Consider the following 21,004-nt stretch of genomic DNA (forward strand, 5'->3'; position numbering starts at 1 on the left):
ACAATACTGATGTAACGTGTACACACTAGGCTATAATCATATCAGCGAATCTAAACCAGTATTTCAGTAATAACAAGGGCTAATTATTTTTGCTAAGATGGTTTTGTGTTCATAGCACCATCACAGTAAAGTAAATATTATCGGGGGGGGACTAAATTATGCCGTAACTTGCTCCCTGTTCTACACTAAAGATGATCCCAAATCATCCAGCTGTTCCGTTACAATATTTGAGAGGTCATGTGGGGGTTCCCAGTGTGCGCGTGCAGCAGGGACAGGGTGGAGACGAAGGCGGGGATGTGCCGATGGGAAAAGACGCACCGCTCGGCTATTGGACCAGACGCAGGGTGGGCGCATGTAAGCGTGTAAAACGCCCACTGAAGCTTGAAGATTTTACTATTTTTTTGTTTTCCGGGACAGAGGACGAGAGAGTCCGAGACACCTGTCGGCCGAGCTGCACATTTCAGAGCTGCGCGAGAAGCTGCGTGTTTAGTCATGGAAACGCCGTTATCGCTGTTATAGGCTGTCATCGAGCACCGGGCGTAAAGTTATCCCTCCGCTGTCTCGTTTTTCTTTGTGTCACTCTCTGTTTTTTTTGGGGGAGGGGGGGGGGGGTTCCACCCAAGCCGCATGAGTTCACCGCTGTTTTGGGGTCAGCTGGTCGGGGTTCCGTTTGAAATGATGCACCCCACCATGGAGAAAGACACAACTTACACCAAGATATTCGTCGGCGGCCTGCCTTATCACACCAGCGACGCTTCACTTCGGAAATATTTCGAGACTTTCGGGGACATCGACGAGGCGGTGGTGATTACAGACAAGCAGACTGGAAAATCTAGAGGATATGGCTTTGTGAGTGGATCCGTATTCTGGTAGAATGAATGCACATCTGTCGTAGAATAAGGTGTTTGATTCGTGTTCTCGCTCTAATTGGACTGAGCTAAAAGCTCGCCAGATCACATCAGTTACCCATAGTCATGCGTTTACTTTGCCTTTATGGCTAATTGTAATGTTATTATGTCGACCTCCAGAAAGATGTATTTCTCTTGGTTTGGGAGGCTGCACACACACTGCCACTTTGTTCAAGCAGCCATACGCGGCGTGTCAGGTGGTGTCAGTCACATGCTCGGAGCATGAGAAGCAGGTTATTTCTTGAAAGTGTGTCGTCAATTTTCTCTGCACTCCCAAAACACAAAGCATCGCGCTGACAGACACACGGCGTCCCCCATGTGAGTTGGTAATAAGCTGCTGCAGCTGTGGACAGATGTTTCTTTCTTTGAGAGAGAGAGAGAGAGGGGCTGGTGTATGTTTGTGGGGGTGGGGTGGTGGTGGTGGTGTGTGTGTGTGGGGGGGGGGTCTTTGGTCTCAGAGGTGTGACATGTCAGTTGGCTGTTCAAGATAAGGCTGCAGTAGTTTCATTCTGACTCTCTCTCTCTCTCTCTCTCTCCCCCGCCAGGACGGGTTTGGTTGTTTGTTTGAGTGAGTTTGTGAGTGTAAGCGGCAGAGAGATGAGATGGATTCATGTGTATTGGACCTCAAATCGCCTCAGCGCCTAGAGTGTGTTGAGCTGTTTGCTTCGCCTTGGTACAGAGTGCTGACTTCATCCCTGATTTCTCCTTAACTGACTTCATACTCATTTAAACCATCCGCTGCCTTTGATGCATCATGCTCCACTTTGAGTTTGATGCTTCGAAACGAAAGCATCTATTTAGTTTCACTGTCCCATTCATTGGCGGTAGAGTTTTATGCAGTCATGGTACTTATGTGTGGCAGCACTGTGTGCGCATGTGTATAAACCTTCATCAACCTCTTCCGACTTCCATCTGTCCACCCCTCAACTCAACTCCCCCAAGGTAGATTACAATATCTCATCCTTTTGCCTCCTACATATCAACCCACACAGCCTGAGAGCACACTGATTGCTCCACGCATGCGATAGCGTCAGTGTTCCCTCAAGCTTTTAGTGAAAAAATGTAATTATTTGAAGAGAGAGGAAGGGAGGAGCTCTTCTGAGCTGGTATCTGCACTGAAGAGGGAGGCTGTCACATCATGCAGCAGTGTGGCTTTAAGTCTTGAGCCAAATTAATGAGGAATGCTTTCAACAGGTGACCATGGTGGACAGGGGGGCGGCAGAGCGGGCATGCAAAGATGCAAACCCTATCATCGATGGCAGGAAGGCCAACGTGAACCTGGCGTACCTGGGAGCCAAGCCTCGCAGCTCACAGACAAGTAAGTGTGTTCGATCACAGCTAAACAAAAGGTGCACAACATCACTACAGTCTTGTATTTTGGCCATATTGTAACCAATCACACACACATTTTACTCTGAGTGTACCCAGAGTGTACATTCCAACCACCTCTGTCTTTTTGCAGCACTGGGGGGGGTGTCAATCCATTAAAGGGATAGTTCGGGATATTTGACATGAATCTGTATGGCATCACCATAACCAGTGTCGTGCATTCAAACTGACTTACCCCCGACAGTGTCCTGTGAGCCGAGTTTTTGTCCAGTGTTGGTCAAGGCGAAAGTAGTCCGGCTTGTTTGCCGGGGTCAAGAAATTAGCGCGTTTTTCTTCCCAAAACAGTACGTGTGCTAAAGAGTGATTTATTTCATCACAAAAACCGAAGCCGGCAAAAGTCACTCCTCGTTATCACATGGGCCCTATACTGTCTCTCATTGTGTATCAGTGCGCACGTCATTCTGACCGCGAGCTGTGCGCACGAGTCTTTCTGTTCTTTGGCAGTGCTCAACACTTACTCTGCAGACAACTGGCCATCGGGTCCAGCTGGTCTGGGACGCCTCTTCCAGTTGATCTTGGGAACATGGAAAAAAGTTCTCAAGACGCCTGCATTCAGGAGTGCAGGGAAGTCACCGTTATTTGTGATGCAGGCAGCAGCTGTCCCGCCAACATCCTCATCTATGGAAAGGTTTTGTATCTGGGGCATAACTAAATCCCACTCGTGGCAGCAGTAACATTCCACCTCTGTCTGCATTACTTCGCACTTCAAACAAGTGCACCAGGATTTGTCGGCCACCCTGGGTATCGCAGCTCCAGCAGTGGCTCCAGCTTCTGTTTCCATCACTTCTCTGTCCACCCTCTCTCTTTCTGCCCGATCTAAGTCCATTTGGCGAACTTCCTCCTCAGTATAAACGGGTTCATAAAGATACCCCCTTGGCTCTGAACGGAAGTCAATATGTTCCTCGTCGCTCTCGTAGTCAGACATCTTCCCGAGCAGTAAACAAAGTGAACTCGTGCGCACAGCTCGCGGTCAGAATGACGTGCGCACTGATACACAACGAGAGACAGTATAGGGCCCAAGTGATAACGAGGAGTGACTTTTGCCGGCTTCGGTTTTTGTGATGAAATAAATCACTCTTTAGCACACGTACTGTTTTGGGAAGAAAAACGCGCTAATTTCTTGACCCCAGCAAACAAGCCGGACTACTTTCGCCTTGACCAACACTGGACAAGAACTCGGCTCACAGGACACTGTCGGGGGTAAGTCAGTTTGAATGCACGACACTGGTTATGGTGATGCCATACAGATTCATGTCAAATATCCCGAACTATCCCTTTAAGTTAAGAGTTTAAGTTTTTAAAGCGAGGAAAGAAGTACCCAAAACAGCCGCACATGTGCACTGATTATTATCCTCACAGCTATTCACTTTTCAAAACATGGCGTGTGTCGTGAACATGTCGGCATGTGAGGCGTTTAGAAGCTGGGTCACACAGCTAATGCTGTTGGCATGAACTGAAATACTCGCAAATACAAAGGAGAAATGTTAACGGGAGATAAAGTCAAACTTAAAACCTGTTTTAAAGGGCTGAGGATATAATATGGAAGAATTGGTTTAGTATTTGGTTTAGTATTTAGAGCAATAAAACAGTGTCTGAGGGGTTGTTTTACAATGAAAACAGTGTCTGTGCTCATAGAAGGAACAATATAGGATGCCGGTGGCAGAGATGAATTGGCTATTTCGGGCTTTGATCATGTCAACTGCCAAAAGGATCAGTTTGCCTTAACTCATGAGAAAACATGGAAAATCACAGCAGTTATCACTATAGGATGTTCTATTATCAGCTAGTCACTTATTAAGACATCTATAAAACACAATTATTATATACTTACTTACTTAAAGTTTGCAGCTGAGCGTTATGGGGCTTAATTGTGAAAATAATCAAGTTGATAGTCAAAAATATGGATTTTATTTTTCTTGTGTATTGGAATGTAAGTTATTACACACCATGTTAACACAATATCCTATATACAGTCAATATAGGAAAGAGCTAAGGCTGTGGGTCAGCCATGGCTCCGTGAGTGGAATGATCATCCTCGAACTGTATATAAAGTTATATATATATATATATATATATATATATATATATATATATATATATATATATATGGTGCATATATGAATAATAAGAAACACTGTTGCATGATGAATGAGTGAACAAGGACCACATTGCAAAGTATTTTTAGAGACTAAATAAGGTTGTAAAGGCGCCATATAAAAGTAGACCATGTGCATATACGGTTGGTGCAACATCGCACGAGTCCTGTCTGTTTCAGTTTGTCATTTAGATGGAAAAAGGATTCCCAGATGATGAAGTTCTGCAGAAAACATCCGTAAAAACCACCATGAATTAGTGCTTCCTGCTCAGTACCTCTCGTACTTGTAATCCAGCAAATTAGCTTTGCGTTTTTATCAGTGCACATAACTGCAGCGAGTTAAGCTCACCTCAAGAGCAATTAGTATCAAAGTTATGGCAATACGTTCACGTCACAGGTGGGTAGTCAGACTTGACATAGAGGAGCACGGTTTTGGATTTAATGACATGGGGCAGGAATATAGATCACAACCAACTGAAAACAATATTCCTTAACGCAGTCCCTTTCCAATATGTAGGAGAGACCACATTAGCCTCTAAAAACACAGAAAGCAACTTCTAAAGCTAGTGTTTTGGTTTGGCCACATTGAGCTTCTGTTACTGTTAATGTACTGTAATTACCATTTCTGATTTAACAAAAACACAATGATTAATATTTTCAACTCAGCTATGGTTAATAAATTGCTTTTTGGCCTATAGATCCACGTAAAGGCTGTACTCTGGAAATTAAGACTACCATAGGTTTGTTCATTTCCAATCAAAGGTGTTTAGTTTAAGAAGAAAGGCGGCTAAAAAGTCAATATATTGGATTTTAAACAAACTTCAGGTCTCCGCTTTGTTGGCTTTTTGTGTTTCCTTGAAATAAATTGAAACTCCATTTTCCATTTCCAGCTTTCTGGATAAAAGGAAATCTATCTCAAAACCAATAAAAGTGTTTATGAAATTGAGGTTAGGTTGAAAAATCATGTTAAACCACTGGTATGCTCATCACCCAGCCAGCTGTCTCTGCTTATTCCCACCCTACATTCAGTCTTTATGTGCTTAAGTGTACGCACAGCTTTCCTGCCGCCAGGCTTTTTCAGAGTTAACCACCACTGCACATGCTGCATGTTTCCCCTCTGAGGTCTGGTTGCACATCAGACCTTGACAGCAGCTCTCCTTCGCTGCTTCATTTAAAGCTTGGAACACAGTTGAGCGTAGGTGTGACTGACAAACAGTGGTGCCAACAACAACTGATTGTGTGCCGTTTATTGCGGGGCTAGCGCTGCAACACAACTCCCCGAGCACGAAGCTGATAGGAGATGGCAGCGCTTGGTATTTTGTTTTTGTGTGCGAGAGAGGGAGACAATGCAGAGAGCAAGAGGGGACGGGACTGTTAAGAGCAAGAAATAACAGCATGTCTGTCCTTTCTTTGTCCTGGAGAAGAACGAAAATGAGCATGTAGATCTAAGTTTGAACAAAAGAGGAGGGGTGATGAAGTCATGGTAGCAGAGTAAAAAAAGAGGATGGGAATGGAATGAATAGCTGGAGGAATGAAGAAATGAAGTCAGAGGGGGGGGCAGGGAGATGGAGGAAAACTTACTCCATTCTTACTCATTCTCAGCTGATTAGGTCTGAAGTCCAGCGGCAACAGATGTTCATGACCAATCGAGTACATCGTTATTTGTGAAAGTTTGAAGGATGAGGAAATAACAGTCAAGTTTGTGAACCTGACATATGCATGCTACTGTAAGAGAGAAACAAACAACAACTAGGGGGAAAACGCGTCTGTGTCTGCATGTTTGTTCTGCCAATAGCAAAAAATATCCCTCCTCACCACTGCCTTTGTCTCTCTCTTTGTCTGCAGCTGTTTCAGTTGGAGTTCAGCAAGTCCATCCTACGTGGGCTCAGAGGCAATACGGGTAAGTCAGAAAGGAATCAATACCACTGTTTCCACGTCTCTCTTTCTCACCTGCCTCCTCCTCCTCAACATGTTTCACTCCCCCGTCATTGACATTTGTGGGCACTCGCTCCTGCTGTGCACCAGGAGTAGAAACGGGCACTTTGCAATGAAAGAGAAAAACCATCGCAGCACAACGGCTGTTTATTCAATCTCTGAAATACCTCGAGAAGCTTCTATCTATCTGCACGCCAGAGTTTGATGCACCCTCTGTTCCCTCTGTCTCTTTCTGGTCCATTAAATTCTTGAGAAACTCAGCTCTGATTTTTACGCACGCATGAGTTGGGCTTCACTGAGGCAATAAGGCATTTAGCCAAACTTCACAACATGTTTACTCTTATGAGTCAGTGTATAGTTCTATGATATGAAGAGATGTTGTTGACACCATGTAGGCTAACCTTTGAATATCTCTGGTTTAATTAGGCCAGTGATTCACAAGAGGTCACATGATGGTCGCCCCAGCAGGAAATAAGAAAAACATGAGTGCAACCTAATAGGCTTGCACTAACGATGCTACCATGCTACCATGCTCACAATTTAATGTGCGAGCATGCTTATGCTTGCTAATTAGCATTAAACAGAATGTACAGGTAAGGCTTATGGTAAAATTATAAGTAGTACAGGAAAAATAACGTGCACAAGTTAAAATTCATCAGCAGCTCCCCCTGACAGTGGTGTGAATGTCTGTATTACATTTGTGACAATCGATCATAACGAGTCATCTTCTCAAAGCAAGAAAATAATAGTCTCAAGATGGTACAAAAAGGAAGAGTTAGAGGATCATTTACGTCTGTGGGATACATCCTCTGAGAATCACAGCAGTCTTCTTACTGTCGTTGTTGTACGCCGACGTTCATAGGTTCTATCCTAATGAGATGCTTTCTAATCTTATAAATGTGTCACTAAGTGTTTGTAACAGCAACAGAACCACATTTACGTTAAACTGGGAGACATTCAGATGCAGTTCCAGGCATTTTACAGACATTTTGTTGGGAGTGAGAAAGTTCACGAGTCATTTATAACTGCAAAAATGCATTTTCACCTTTTGCAGCTACCAGATGAAATAAATAGACAAATAGGTTGAATAATTATTTTTTTTCAAAAAGCAAGCAAAATGGCTTGTTAATGTTAATACTCCTTCATTATTCACTCATTAACTGTTAAATATGCTGCCATAACTAAGCCTTACCGGGGTTTCCTTTCACATGGGGTTGCTGAAAAACAAACAGTTGGTAATTAAAAACATTAAAGTATGTGATAATCTTGGTGAAGCAACAAAAGAGGCTTAGCAGCAGTTAAACAATGACACAATACCTGAGTCCAACTGTTTTAACGCTAATGTCAACAATTTTTCTTGGTGGGTGGTAGATTTAACAGTAACATCCACCTGAATGCTAAGACCTGCCGTTTGGTTTAAGCAATTATTCTTTTTAACAGTCTTAATACACATCTGATGGGGACTTCAAGGACCTTGTTAACTAAGGCTGCGGCTACACGAAAACGTTTTTCACTGTAAACGAAACTTTTTCTTATCGTTTCGCTGTCGCGGCCACACGGAGCCGGCGTTCCCACTACCCCAAAACGATAGTTTTTGAGAACGGGTTCCAGAGTGGGAAAGTTTGAAAACGGCCTCGTTTCGTTTCCATTGTTACAGCTAAAACGTTTTTGCGTCAGTCAAACGTTGACGCTGTGAGCCAATTTTAACACTTCTCTATTGTCTCACAGCGTGGCGTGACACAGTGGCGTGTGTACTGCATCGTTTCATCGTTTTCATCCGTTTTCGTCTGGACCTGAGTCTTTACAGCAGCGCGTTGCCGTGTGGTCGCAAGAATTTTCGTACCCGTTTTTAAAAAAAACCTTGTTTCGTTTTCGTGTAGCCGTAGCCTAATTAGTAATACTTGTACAGAGTGTGAAGGTAGCATGTTGCATGCTGGAACGTGAGCGCCATCTTATAAGGATTGCTCTTCCATTTATACCATTGTTGTCTGCTTAGTTTAATTTCTTTCTGTCTTTCTTTCTTTTTCCAAATAATCATTAAATCCAGCAGAGATGGTGAAAGGAAAAGGAGAGAGAAAATGGCCCTCACTGGAAATTATTGAATCTGAATGCAAGATCTGTTATTGAAAAGGCAGGCGTTGTACCAAAATCTGGTCCCCTGCTAAATCTGACTGCTTTTTTTTTATTATTATAAAGCTAAATAATTAATTAGCATTGTAATACCTCCCAAAAAAATACATTCACAAGTGTATTTATCAGAAATAATATCGATAATATTTCAGCAGTACTCATCTGCTGGGGACCATGAATATCAGTTGAAAAGTTCCTGGCAATCCATCCAGTCACTGTCGAGAGATTTTAGTGACTGTTAGCTGTTGATTCTACTGCACAAGATTCTTATCACTCAACTTTTTCGTTGAGTCTCGTCAAATATTTTCAAATTTCACCCTTTTCAGAGATTTAATTTGTGTATATATAGTACAAATTTCCCTTGCATATTTTTGCAAATGTCACCGCCTACTGACGCACTGGAGAACCGAAGAGCATAGCTACGGTCTCCCCAGTGATTTTTGGTCTTTCTTGTCAGAAATGTGTTGATCCATTGGATCTCCTATATTCTAGGTGCACTTTCAGGAATATACGGGATGTAGTGATTTGGAAATGACGTCTTCAGTCTGACTTTCCGAAGGCTGACTGATGTCCTGATCCTCCGGATACAGAGAAGTCCATTAAAAACCAAAACTGTTCTGTGTGCTATTAATATTGCAGTCCTCAATTTGTGAATGAGAGATGAGGGAATTTGGGCCGACCCAGATGAGTTTTTGAATGAGCGATGAGTGGTTGATCAGAAAGTCTGCCAGAACGAGGGCATACATTTAAAGACGGTGGGGGTTGCTCCTTTAATCTCTACTTCCTGGAAGAGTCACAGCTTGACACTGAGACAGCGAGGCAACAACATCACCTGGCACACTACATCGAACTGACACACCCGCAGAAAAAAACACACACAGAGGGGGGCACTCTGTTAGTGTGGGAACTCCCTCAATTCGAGCATTTCTATGTTTGTAAATGTTGTTTTTGAGGAAGTGTTTTCAATTACTGATTAAATATTTGTCTTGGGCTGCATGGAGGTGTGGTGGTTTGTATTGTCACCTCACAATAAGAAGGTTCCTGCTTCAAACCTTGGCTGGGACCCTTCTGCTCTGAGTTTGCAAGTTCCTCCTCGTGCATGCGTGGGTTCACACTGGATACTACGGCTACCTCCCACAGTTCAAACACGTGCCTGTTAGTTTCATTGATGATTTTAGATTGACTGCAGGAGTGAGTGTGAGCGTGCGTGGTTGTTTGTCTTGTTTGGCGCCTGTCCAGGGTGTTCCCTGCCACTGGGAATAAGCTGGAGCAGTAGAGAAGTTGAATGAAATGGCAAACGTGCTTTCACCTTGTCAAATATGAGGTGAAGAAGGAGCTTTTTCCATTTGATGTCGTCATAAAGTGGATGTCTTTGGTTTGGACTATTTATCTGAAAAAGGAATATGGATCATTTGAAATTTCTCTCCTGTGATCAAAACTCCTAATTTCGCCTATTGCAGCTTCAAATTTGTTATGGTAGAAAATGAACAACCTTTGGCCCTATTGATAGGTGAAACTCGAGATGCACTAAGTTATCTTGTCTTTATTAGCAGGCCAGAAACTGAATTCAGTTCTAACAAAAATTTCAACTTTACCCTTTACCCTCTTTATCTTTGAGTTGCAAATTACAATTTCTTCCAAAAGCTTTTAACTGCAATTCGGACCATTTTGTTCCAACAGATGCCTGCTGTATTAACAGGTATAACCTGGTCTTTCATACAGTGATTCTTCGGGTTAGCATTTACCTTTATTTACTACATTTTATGTAGGTTTTTGGGTTTTTTTCTGGAAAGCTATGATAAAGATTTGTTTTTTTATAATAGAAAAGAACAATATTCATCATCGTTACATCGTCAATGCTACAGTGGGCGAGGAAGTTACATTCTGAGAAAAAAATCTTGTGTTATGTTCAATAAAAAAAAGAACTGTAAAAAACATTTAGCTCCACCTTGGCCGTGTAGTTGGATCAACCGCATGAGACTACAGATGTTTGCTGTGAATTTTGCTTGCAGCGGATGACTTCTAAAAAAAATCTGATCAGATTTGGAATCAAGAAAGCACTTGTGAGGTTATCCCCGAATGCTATTGTAAACATTCAGACACGATGCCTTGAATCGGCCCTGACAGAAGACAGCAACACAATGACTTGGGAGAGGTGGTCGCTTTTGTGCATCAGGAGCCACAAAGTAATGGGCAGATGTGAGGATATCAGAGGGTACAATTTCTTGCAAACTGTGTTTTTTTTTGTGTGTGTGTTTGCCTGTTTTTTCTTGATCAGTTATATAAATCACAAATTCGTGGATCAGCACAGTTGAATAAGCTTGAGACTTTGTGGGTACATTTCCTTTTTTTAGTTAGATCCAGTGTTTGCATAGGTCAACTCAGACTACTGACTAACGGTCCGGAAAACTCATCTTCTGCTGCTCTGATTTTAATTATCATACATTTTTTGCATGTCCAATGGGTGGAATACCCCTTTAATTAGTCAATAGTTTCTGTCTGATTATGTTTTTCTTCCTTTTTGACACAACCTTCACTGGAGAAGACATCTAGCTATCACTTTGTGGTGTGCCGTGTGAACATGTTTCAGTTTATTTAGGGGGAGAAATCTGTTGCAGAAGAAGAAGTGATACTAGAACCAGCTAAAATGTTAACCTCCAGAGGTCTCAGGGCAGAACAGCTGCAGGAGTTGTTGTGCTTTGAGTCACTGACTGATTCACTTTTTTCAATTTTCAAATCCCACCTGAGGCCATTCTGATGGGTGTAAGAAATGGTTGCTGCTGTTCTGAATCCTCAGACTCTGTGTGTCTTTGACATGATCAGTGTGACTGCAGTCAGTTTAAAACACGTCTCGCTAACATGAGAGACTTTGATGTCATGAGCAAATAAAATGGGCTCCGGAGCTGACAGTGAATCATAGCAATCCCTCTCGTGAAAATTTTGAAAAACTGATTACTGATTACTTAAATGGCCCTTTTTACTGATTTAAAACCTAGATCCTTTCAAATCAGTATTTTTGTGAATAGATGTGTGGTTATATACACAAAGCATTCATATAAAAAGTGCTACAAAGATAACGTTCCTAGATCTAGATTATGCTCGTTAGGGAAATTAGAAATGTTGTTCTCAGAGAGACTGTGATCTCTGTCCTGTTTTTACATCTGGAGAAAGACTTTTGAAGATATTAAAGGTAGGGTAGGAGATCCTGGATTTTGAGTCCAGCGAAGCTGCATTTTGAAAATACACAGGTAAAAAGTCCCAACCCTTTTCTTCACTTTCCCCCCGAAGGCACGCCTCTAGAGTACATGAACGCGCACGAGCACGAAGGTGCACGAGCGCTGTTCTGACAGCAAGCATCGATCGTTGCCGTATTTAGTATTTAGTATTTAGTATTTAGTTTATGCTAACTATACGTTTAATAATGCTAGGTGCTAGCCAAGCTGGCTCTAGTTTAGCTTCCTGCCAAGCTTCTGGACGCGTAATTCGTTCACGGAGCAGGGTACGCGCACAGGGGGAAGGAGGGGGAGGGAGGAGCAGATTGCAGTTTGATAGACAGCATCAGTATCCAATCATTGTGAACGGTCCGTTCACAATGATTGGATACTGTTTTTCCTAGATTGTACGTTCTAGAGGCCACTAAAACTTTTCCTATTTGTGTCAAAACTTTTAATTAATTGGTTGCAATGGGGGTGTGAAGAGTATTTCAAGCAATATGTAAAAAAATGTTCCAGAAAAAGATCCCCTACCCCGCCTTTAACAGGAGATGGTCATGGCTGTTAACATTTTTTTTAAAACTGTTATATAATTCATAGACAAATACGTAAAATAGAGAGGAAACAGGAGATTTTAGCATGCCTGAAATCTCCTGTTTCTGTCTACAGTTTTGGAGTTGCTATTCGGTTGGACAGCGAGTCCAAAACTTTAGGATTCAGCACACAGTAGATCAGAGGAAATTGGCCCACAGAAAAGAACAGCTCTTTTTCTTTTTATTATTTAAAAAGAGAAAAAAGTAGTTTTAGGAAAAACAATTAGCTTTTTGATGTGTTTCTTATCACGCGCTTTCTTGGCAGTAACTTATAGTGGTAACATTTTAATCACCAAGAGCTGGTAGGAAGATTTTATTGAGGTGTCTCCGCCTTTTCTCTGCCTGTCGTTTAAGCTGAGCACACCAGCTGCTGGCCGTCCCTCCAAACTTAAACTACAGATATGGGTATCCTCTCTTCTCACGTGCAAATATAAAGAAAAGAAAAGAACATGGAACATGTTTTTTTTCCAAAAACGTCAAACTGTACTTTGAAACTAAGTCTGAGCCGATGTGTCTGCAGGTATCTTGGAGCTCCTGTCTTCGCTGCTTTGCTCCATGGGGGGGCTCCGGCGTTAGTCTGCTCAGACGAACACACACAGTCAACAGCAAATATCAAAGATAAACTCAAACAAAGCACAGCTCTGTCTGCTGCCTCTGCGTATTTGCTTAAAGTTTTAAGAGGACAGAGGACAGACTGATGCCAAATGTGGCTCTGAGGTACAGCTGAATCTGGATGGAATGGTGGGGGGTGGTGTGTGTGTGTGTGTGTTGGGGACGGGGCACGGGCATCTGTCGCCCGTGGCCGCCTGCTGTCTGTCTCCAGCACCCACGGTTGACGCATGTGCTTTGCAGGAGTTAATTAATTTTTTCTTCAAAAAGCTATGTGGTGTTTATTTCTTGAGAGAAAAGAATGGAGAGGAAGGAGATGGGTGTTTGTTTCGGTTCGTTTAAGGTGTTAAGGGGGGTGACGGGGGGGCACTTCCTGTTGAAGTGGAGCAGAGTGGGGGAGGATGGGTTGCATCACAGACACACGGCACACCTGTGGCCGGGTGTAGCTGCGACAGTGTTCAGTGGAGCTTTGGGGGGGACATGATGGGAGGGATTGCCTAAATCGCCTGAAATAGGTTCATAATGAAATATGATGTGAAACATAAAGTGAATCATGAATCTGCCGATATGTCATCTCACTTTAATACATCCACATCCTCGACTGTCTTTTCTTTGTCTGTTTTTTTTCTTCCCTCTTCTGTTTCCTCTTTGCTTCTCCTCCGCCCACTCTAAATGATCTCTCTTTCTCTTGTCTCCCCTCTCCCAGCCCCCAGTTATCTCTCTGTCTGTTGGGGGCTTTCTGGTAGATGGCGAACCCTCAGGTGGATTTTTCTCTCATCCGGGGACCCAATTAGTACGGGCACTTCAGCTGGATGAAAGGCTTAATTTAAAAGAGAAGGGGGGGAAGCACATTGGCAGCTTTTCATCGTGAAAAAAGCTCCCATTTTGTTCAGCTCCCTTTTAAAAGATGACTCACATTTGGCTCTGAATTTTTTCCAGCTTTAAATTTCTGTTTTGTGTTGTGCATGTCGACGCTAAACCGAGCTGCTGCCTCTTTTGTTCTCTGTCCTGTCAGAGCAATGAAAGTATGTTGACAAATAAAATGTATGAAATGTAGATTGAGGGCAGATTTTAACGAGCATTTCAGGCTAAATCTGCACTTCAGTATATATATCATGAGCCTGCAGGCACCTCAAAACAGAAACCTGCCAAACTGCAATGAGATGTAGGATAATGAGGGAAAGACAGGAAGCAGGATGGAGGGCGTTTAGCTGTGATGTTTAGCAAACAGCTCAGAATTGGATAAAAGTTTATCTAAAATCAGCTTCTTTCTGTTTGGCTGTTTTTTGTTTGGATCACATGATCAATCACATGACTGCTTACGTCAGTTTACAATTAGTTAACTTCTGCGGTTTCTCGGTTGATAAATTGGTTCTGACGTGGAGAACTAATTTTGTCTCATAACTGAAAGTTGTTTTGGTTTGATATTTTGCTTAGACCGACATACGTGTCAGCTTTTTATTAAAGGACGGTTGTCATTTGGAAAAATGCTAGCTGTTGTATTAAGCTAGCTGGCAAACTAACTTCAATTATTGGAGCTAGCTGGTGTGGTTTGAGATGAATTTTAAAGAAACTGAAGAGCATGCCCAAAAACATTACTACATTGTGCGTGCATCCAAAGAGCAAAAACATTGTTTTGCCGGTCGTGAGATAATAACAAACTTCCTGAATAAACATGCATTTGCATTTTTCTTTTTGGTTGTCAGCTCAACTTTGTCATAGAATGCCATTTTAGAGACTTGAGTTCATATAGACTTTAATAAATTGTGAGTAGACCGTGTTTTTGAATGACCATGACCTGGTTTTTGAGATTTGCGTGGTGGCGTGCGTTTCACTGGGCTTAATAAAACAAGACGTGCCACATACAGGAATGACAATTTCTATAAACCTAGTACATGTGATAGATACTTGGAAATTGATTTCAGATTTATCCAGGTTGCACACAGATGCATGGCTCAAAATACACATAATTCACTGAATAGCATGCATATGAATTAGATGCATATATGTAGCTTCAAGAAAAAAAGTCTTTTGATAAGATCATTGTTTAGCATTTTGAGACATGAAGTGGCTCTGCAAATACTTCATCTGTCTATTGGATTATGAGGACTTAAGTCTGTTCTTTTAATGGCCTGGATCCACAATCTTCTTCTGTTCTTGGCAAAGGGATGTGTTCCCCTCCTAATACTGAACAATTTACTGCCCTGTCATCTCTGCTCTGGAGCTCGGCTCTGCCAAACAGACCAGGATGTGCAATGCTGTCTGCTCCCTAGTTGTGCACGTGCCTTTGTGATTATGTTGCACAGAAACACGTCAGTTAAACCACCGTCAGAAATGCGAGCTAGTTTGACCATTTAACTTTGATTTAATTCATTGAATTTGCAAAAACAATGTCCTCCACAGGTGAAAAGTGCCACTTTAAGCTCTGCGTCTCGAACCAACAGAGTCTTTCTCTTCGAACAAAGTATGCGTCTGCCTTCCACAAAATAACTGTAAGAGTTGTTGTATTGATAGCCAGAGCATGTAGCCATATTTACATGAGGTGAAGGTCCGTGCAACACTATTCTGGTCACATCCCAATACCCAGTTGCCCTTAAGAGTCCCCGTCATCACAGGATGGCTGAGCTGCTTGAAATGGAGAGGCCTAAGCTGGCTAAGTAGTTTGAAATCATAGCTGCCTCGGGGTTACAGCCCATTACATCAATGAACACTTAAACTGCATTCACGTGTCATGGAAACAGGGTAGAACATCTTTATGAGGCGTGCACTGAACATGGCACAATCACGACAGATAGATTTCAAAACAGAACCACAACAGTGAGAGAGCTGCTGTGTGAACTGTTGTCATCCACAACACACAGTATCGCACATATTGTGTCTGCTCTCTACGTTTTGATTTGCATGAGTAAACACTTGTTTTTGTTCCGTTTTGTTATTAAGATACCCGAAGAGTAATTCAGCGTCTGCTTTAAACTGATTGATATGCTCCCCTGATAAAAGTGATGAAAATGATGTAACATCCCATCAAATGCAAGTAGTGGCCTCAAGTTACCCTTCTTTTTTTTTCATGACTATGAATGTACTTTGAAGGGGCGCGCCACCTCTGTGTCTGTCCAGCTGCCTTTTATGACGACGTCATAACCACCTTCAAATACAACTCAAGTTTTTTTGAGATTAAGACTCTTAAAGTCAATAGAAATTTGCCAAATGGCTTCAACTGAAAGACTTTTGCCTCAGAATTTAAAGATCCTATTTTAAGCATAACGCCTGGTTTCAGAGCAGAAATTTGTTGGAGTGCTTGTTGGATGTGAAACAATTGCATATCATATTGAAATGATTCAGATTCAAATCTCACTGACAGCTAAATTTATCTATCTGTATGATTGACACTTCAAGCATGAACAATCTTAGACCCATTGGAATGATCGTGGCTCACTCTGGTGTTAAAATACTCTGTAAACCTGACAGTTATTTCACATTTTCTCTGTATCACACAGCCCCGTTTGAATGAATGAAATCGGACATTAGAGCTGACATCAGAGCTGAGTGCCTTCAAGAGCGTGTGTTTGTCTCTTTGACGTACTCACTTTTTTCGCATCCCTCATCTGAACTATTAAAAGCGAGGCTGGCCTGGGGCATGAAGGATATGATGGCTGATCCTTCACCTCACAGTATCTTTCACTCATCCAAGGAGGCCCGACTTTGACCTTCACCTCAGATGCTTTGTTGGGTTTTTTTTCTCTGTAGTCAGTGCATCTTATCTCTTTCATCCGATGCCTGCTTTGAGGAAGGACAATGAGGGGGAGTGCAGCAGAGGAAGATGGCTGTGAGGGAGTAAAACCCAGAGAGGGGAGGGAGATCAGAGTCAGTGGAGGTTATTCTGCTCTCATGGGTCTGTTAGTGAGCATACACCCATGCATCTGCACCAATTAGCTCTGCCATGCTTGAACCCCCCCCTAATCACCACAGACGCACACACATACATTTCCACATCCTCTTCCAAGCTGCTTAACTAACTACACACAACCTGTTAAGTGTGTATTACATTTCTTCCTTGCTTGTTCACTTTCTCTGGATGTGATGATTTCGACCGTGTGATTCAGTATGTGCTTTGCAATTTAGTGAATGCATATGTATATATATACATATATACTGTACATATATATACAAATGTGTGTTTTATAGCCAGCAATGATGCCAGGCAATGGGAGGAGAGAGGCGAAGTGCAGCTCCCTCCCTCCACGCTGTCACATTGGATCAGTCAGGCCGGTGCACAAGCAAGAAGCAGCACACAGCCATGGGAATGACACTGCACTACACTTATGTGTAGGGGTCGAGAAGGCGATTTGTTTTGACTTCAAATGTAGATTCTGACTCAGTCACGCTCGCTTGGAGGGAACTCCCACAAACTATTTTCTCTATCAGCTACTTAAAGTTACTCAGTTGAACTTAGAGTGTTCATAGATACAACATTTTGGTAAGGTGGTCTTTTTGATCACCTCTTTTCTCATCGGTTAAAAGTCTTTTTTCAACATGAATCAAATTTAGTTCAGGTCTACATGAAATTTGTGTGACAGTATTTGAATATTTGATCTTGTAAACTGAAAGTGTAACTTTTAGCCTTGTTTAACCCTTGTTTTTATTTTTTCCCGGTAGCTCTCAGGGGAGCTCTTCAGTCCATTTTTCCCCTTGGGGAGTCCCTTGAACTGTTTTTTCTGAACGTGTAGAAACCTTTAAGCTATAAGCTATTTTCAGGGCTTTAGCCCTTGCCAAACATGAAGCATGGTTGTGAGTGTACATGGCTATCTTGCTTTGTAGTCTGTGATTTGAATGCTGACCTTCCCCTTGTGCACCTGCCTTTTGACCTCTGGCCTTTAATAGAATGAAGTAAATACTAAAAAATTTCTTTATGGAAGTCATAAATTCATATTTCCTTATTTAATACTAGTGATCAAATTTTGTAACGATTGTATCCCTGTTAAAGAAAAAAAAAGTGCATGTGTAGTGTCCATAAAGAATCATTTCCACACTGAAACGTACAACAGAAAGAGAAGAGTTTCTACAAATTTTAACAAGAGAGGAGTTAGGGGTAGATAAGTTTCAAATCCACACGCAGGCTCTGGAAACACGCATCCTGCACATAGTGGCGTGTCTCCGTGTTGTGTATACAGCAGAGTGGGTGCAGACGGGTCCGGGCTCAGTGTTTGTTGTGAAAGCACACTTGATCCTTGCTGTGACTGTGTTTAGCTGTAAGCAGCAACAGGCTACCTGTCACTGGGCCGACCTGCTCGGACCCAATAACAAGTTTACTGTCAGACTAATGGGCTTTACTGACGGCACTGATTGGAGGAATGTAAATGTTAAACACAGTCGTGCTCTGCTGTTTGCATGGCTGCGTGACCAAATTCCTCTGACATGATCACTGTTGCTTTTTTGCCAGATGTAACTGAGGCAGTTCAGGTTAAGTGGGCAGCCTCAGGCAAGGGCATGACTGAATCCCCTCTCATTATTTAGTACAAATAATCTCTTACAATGCATCTGCTGTGGCAGTTTGTATATGTGAGTGTGTAGGTGTCCACTTCAGAGCACACAATTTGTGAGAAATTGATAAAAAAAATCCAATTATAATATAACAGATTGTGACTAAGAGGCATTTCATAAATGTGTCATTTAGATCATTCTTTTTTTAATGTTTCTCAGGCAGTGTGCTAATTAAATTCAAACACATGGGAGATGATCTATTCTTAGGCTGATAATTGCATTTAAGGGAGGAGTTTAATTTTTCATCATTGCATTAAAGTAGATTTCCTATTTCTCTCAGTATATGTGTACATTTTATAAACTCGTATCTTATGTTTGCATCTGCCAGTGGACATCATAATAAGGAATGACATGGAAGACATAATGATTGTTCATTCAGGAAGATCTGGATGTTGGATACTGGAGTTTTTTTTCTTTTCTTTAAATTCCAAATACATGTACCGTCACAGATTCAACTTCAGTTCACTTGTAAACGTTATTGTTTTAATGTTTTTTAGTTCAGTTTCTTTGGCAACTCATTTCCTCTTTTTTTAAGCCATGAAGCAACATCTAGCTAATTTGGATAAAGCTATCATCTTTACTAATGTTTTTGGTGATTTCTGTCAGGCTACTTTCCATATTTCCATATTTGCCAATGATAAAGTAGAAGGTGGCATTGCATTTATTTATCTATAATCACACTGACAATGCTTTTTTCAAGGTTTGACCTACATTTATTTTTAGTTGTGTATCTGTGAGTGTGTATTTACTTTTACCAAGTTGGCTTTCCATGATGTTCTAGCTTTGTTCCTCTGTCCCTTCAGGTTCGCGCAGCAGTACGTCTACCCGCAGGCATTCCTCCAGCCCAGCCTCCTGCTGCAGTCACACCTCAGCCCTTCAGCGGCAGCACTCACCTCCCCTTACCTGGAATACAGCTCTGCCTACAGCCCCTATGTGCCAACAGGACTGGAGCAGTACCCCTACACCCCCTCACCATCACCCTCCACTGGCTACCTCAGCTATAGCTTTTCCCCCGGCACTCCGACGCCTACTCTCACCACGTCTCCAACCCCTCCAGCTGCCATCCATCCTCCTCTAGCTGCTCTCACCGCTGTGTCTACCACTCCGCAGGCCTTCCTCCATTACCCTCTTCACCAGCCTGACCGCATGCAGTAAGCAGCCCTGAAGAGGGCTGCGACTGCCAACCTGATGACTCAAAACATTGTGACTGTTGACCCGTGATATCATCAGGAAAAGACTGGATCACTGGAGGAGTGTAACGTTATAAAAAGGGCTTTTTGAAAGTACTCTAATTCCGGTTTTTATAGATTATTGTTGTAATAGAAAAATGACCAATGATCATCTGCTATTGTCATCAGCATACACTCTGAATGTTTTCATAACTGATGGCAGTCAGGGACCGGAAATAGACAACTGGTAATCCTCTGGATTTCTCTCTTACCACAATTTCTAGGCCAGAGCACATGGATAATGACAAAGAGAAATATGTCTGCTTGACATGATGCTGCAGCTGAAGTTTCTCCAGAGGAACTGAGCTGAATGCTGGATTTCAGCCAAGTTCTTTTTTCTGAAACGCAGGCCCAATTACCTTCTCTTCAAGGTTACCTTTCTGTCTATGGCCATAGAGATTTCTTTCTGTACCTGGTCTGTCATTTTCATTAGTCTCTCAAATTAACAAAATCTTTATTAAACTCCCTTTGTTCCTTTTATCACTGCTAAAAACTTGTTATATGAGGACTATCACAGAATATGCAATTATGATAGCAAAGGATGAAAATTAATAGGATAGACAACACTGGATTTTTTGTTTATTGTATCGGTACTGCTAGAGCATTCCTCGGAGAACAACTCTGTCATCACGTAAAACTAAATAGTCATCACATGAAATTCCTGTAGCTGCTTTTTAGGCTGTCTTTACCTGCAAATTCTGGAGCAAAAACATCTTTTGGACTGTCTGTGAGTAATTCAGTTACATTGCTGTTGATACATATCAAGTAAATGTTCTTGGTTGTGTGTGAAGTGTGTGTGTGTGACTGTGTATGTTGGTGAGGAAGAAATAGAGCAATGCAGTAAAAGCCGGTATCAAGACAAATTGTTTTATTTTGTTCTTTTCCAGCTGCGGAATATAGTCAGATGCTTCGGCGACAATACTGGAGTCTCTTGGTGCTGTGGCAGGGGCACCAACCTTAGTAGTCTTAAACCAAGCCATACATCACATATTAAACAAATATGCAAAATAAAAGGAATATTTCTAAATGTGAAACTGTCCTTTTTCTGAGTCTGGTCAAATTTCAGGTTTTTGTGGATGATATTTGTGAGAATTTGCCTCTGCCGCCTGAACATGTGAGCCACTAACGTTTCTTTATACGAGTGAGAAACTTTCAAACAGGAAAAGGGATTATGGTTAAAGGTGTATGGTTACAGGAATAATATAACAGTTTTGCGAATATATTTATTTGCTTCCCTGTTTCATATTTTATCGGACAAATCATCAGCCTCGAGTCTGAATGGATTCACTGAAGCTGTAGCTGTCAGCCTACCAATTAACACATTATACTCTATGTCGTTTGATTAGTTTGTGCAAAAACCGAC

At 42.0% G+C, this 21,004-nt stretch overlaps 1 protein-coding gene across 1 annotated transcript; it reads left to right on the top strand.

Annotated features, from left to right (window-relative positions):
* Positions 1-341: 341 nt before the first annotated feature.
* rbm38 (RNA binding motif protein 38) lies at positions 342-20,668 on the top strand. Its single transcript, XM_075474919.1, has 4 exons — positions 342-849; positions 2,103-2,226; positions 6,238-6,292; positions 19,216-20,668. Exons 1-4 carry the CDS (start codon positions 628-630, stop codon positions 19,565-19,567), a joined length of 753 nt encoding a protein of 250 aa, XP_075331034.1. The 5' UTR covers positions 342-627; the 3' UTR covers positions 19,568-20,668.
* Positions 20,669-21,004: the final 336 nt, after the last annotated feature.

The sequence above is a fragment of the Odontesthes bonariensis genome, chromosome 10 (genome assembly GCF_027942865.1).
Source record: "Odontesthes bonariensis isolate fOdoBon6 chromosome 10, fOdoBon6.hap1, whole genome shotgun sequence".
NCBI lineage: Eukaryota > Metazoa > Chordata > Actinopteri > Atheriniformes > Atherinopsidae > Odontesthes > Odontesthes bonariensis.

Coding starts and splice junctions, on each gene's coding strand:
- rbm38 (XM_075474919.1), top strand. CDS start 628: ATGAGTTCACCGCTGTTTTGGGGTCAGCTGGTCGGGGTTCCGTTTGAA. Junction 850..2,102: donor AATCTAGAGGATATGGCTTT/GTGAGTGGATCC, acceptor TGCTTTCAACAG/GTGACCATGGTGGACAGGGG. Junction 2,227..6,237: donor GCCTCGCAGCTCACAGACAA/GTAAGTGTGTTC, acceptor CTTTGTCTGCAG/CTGTTTCAGTTGGAGTTCAG.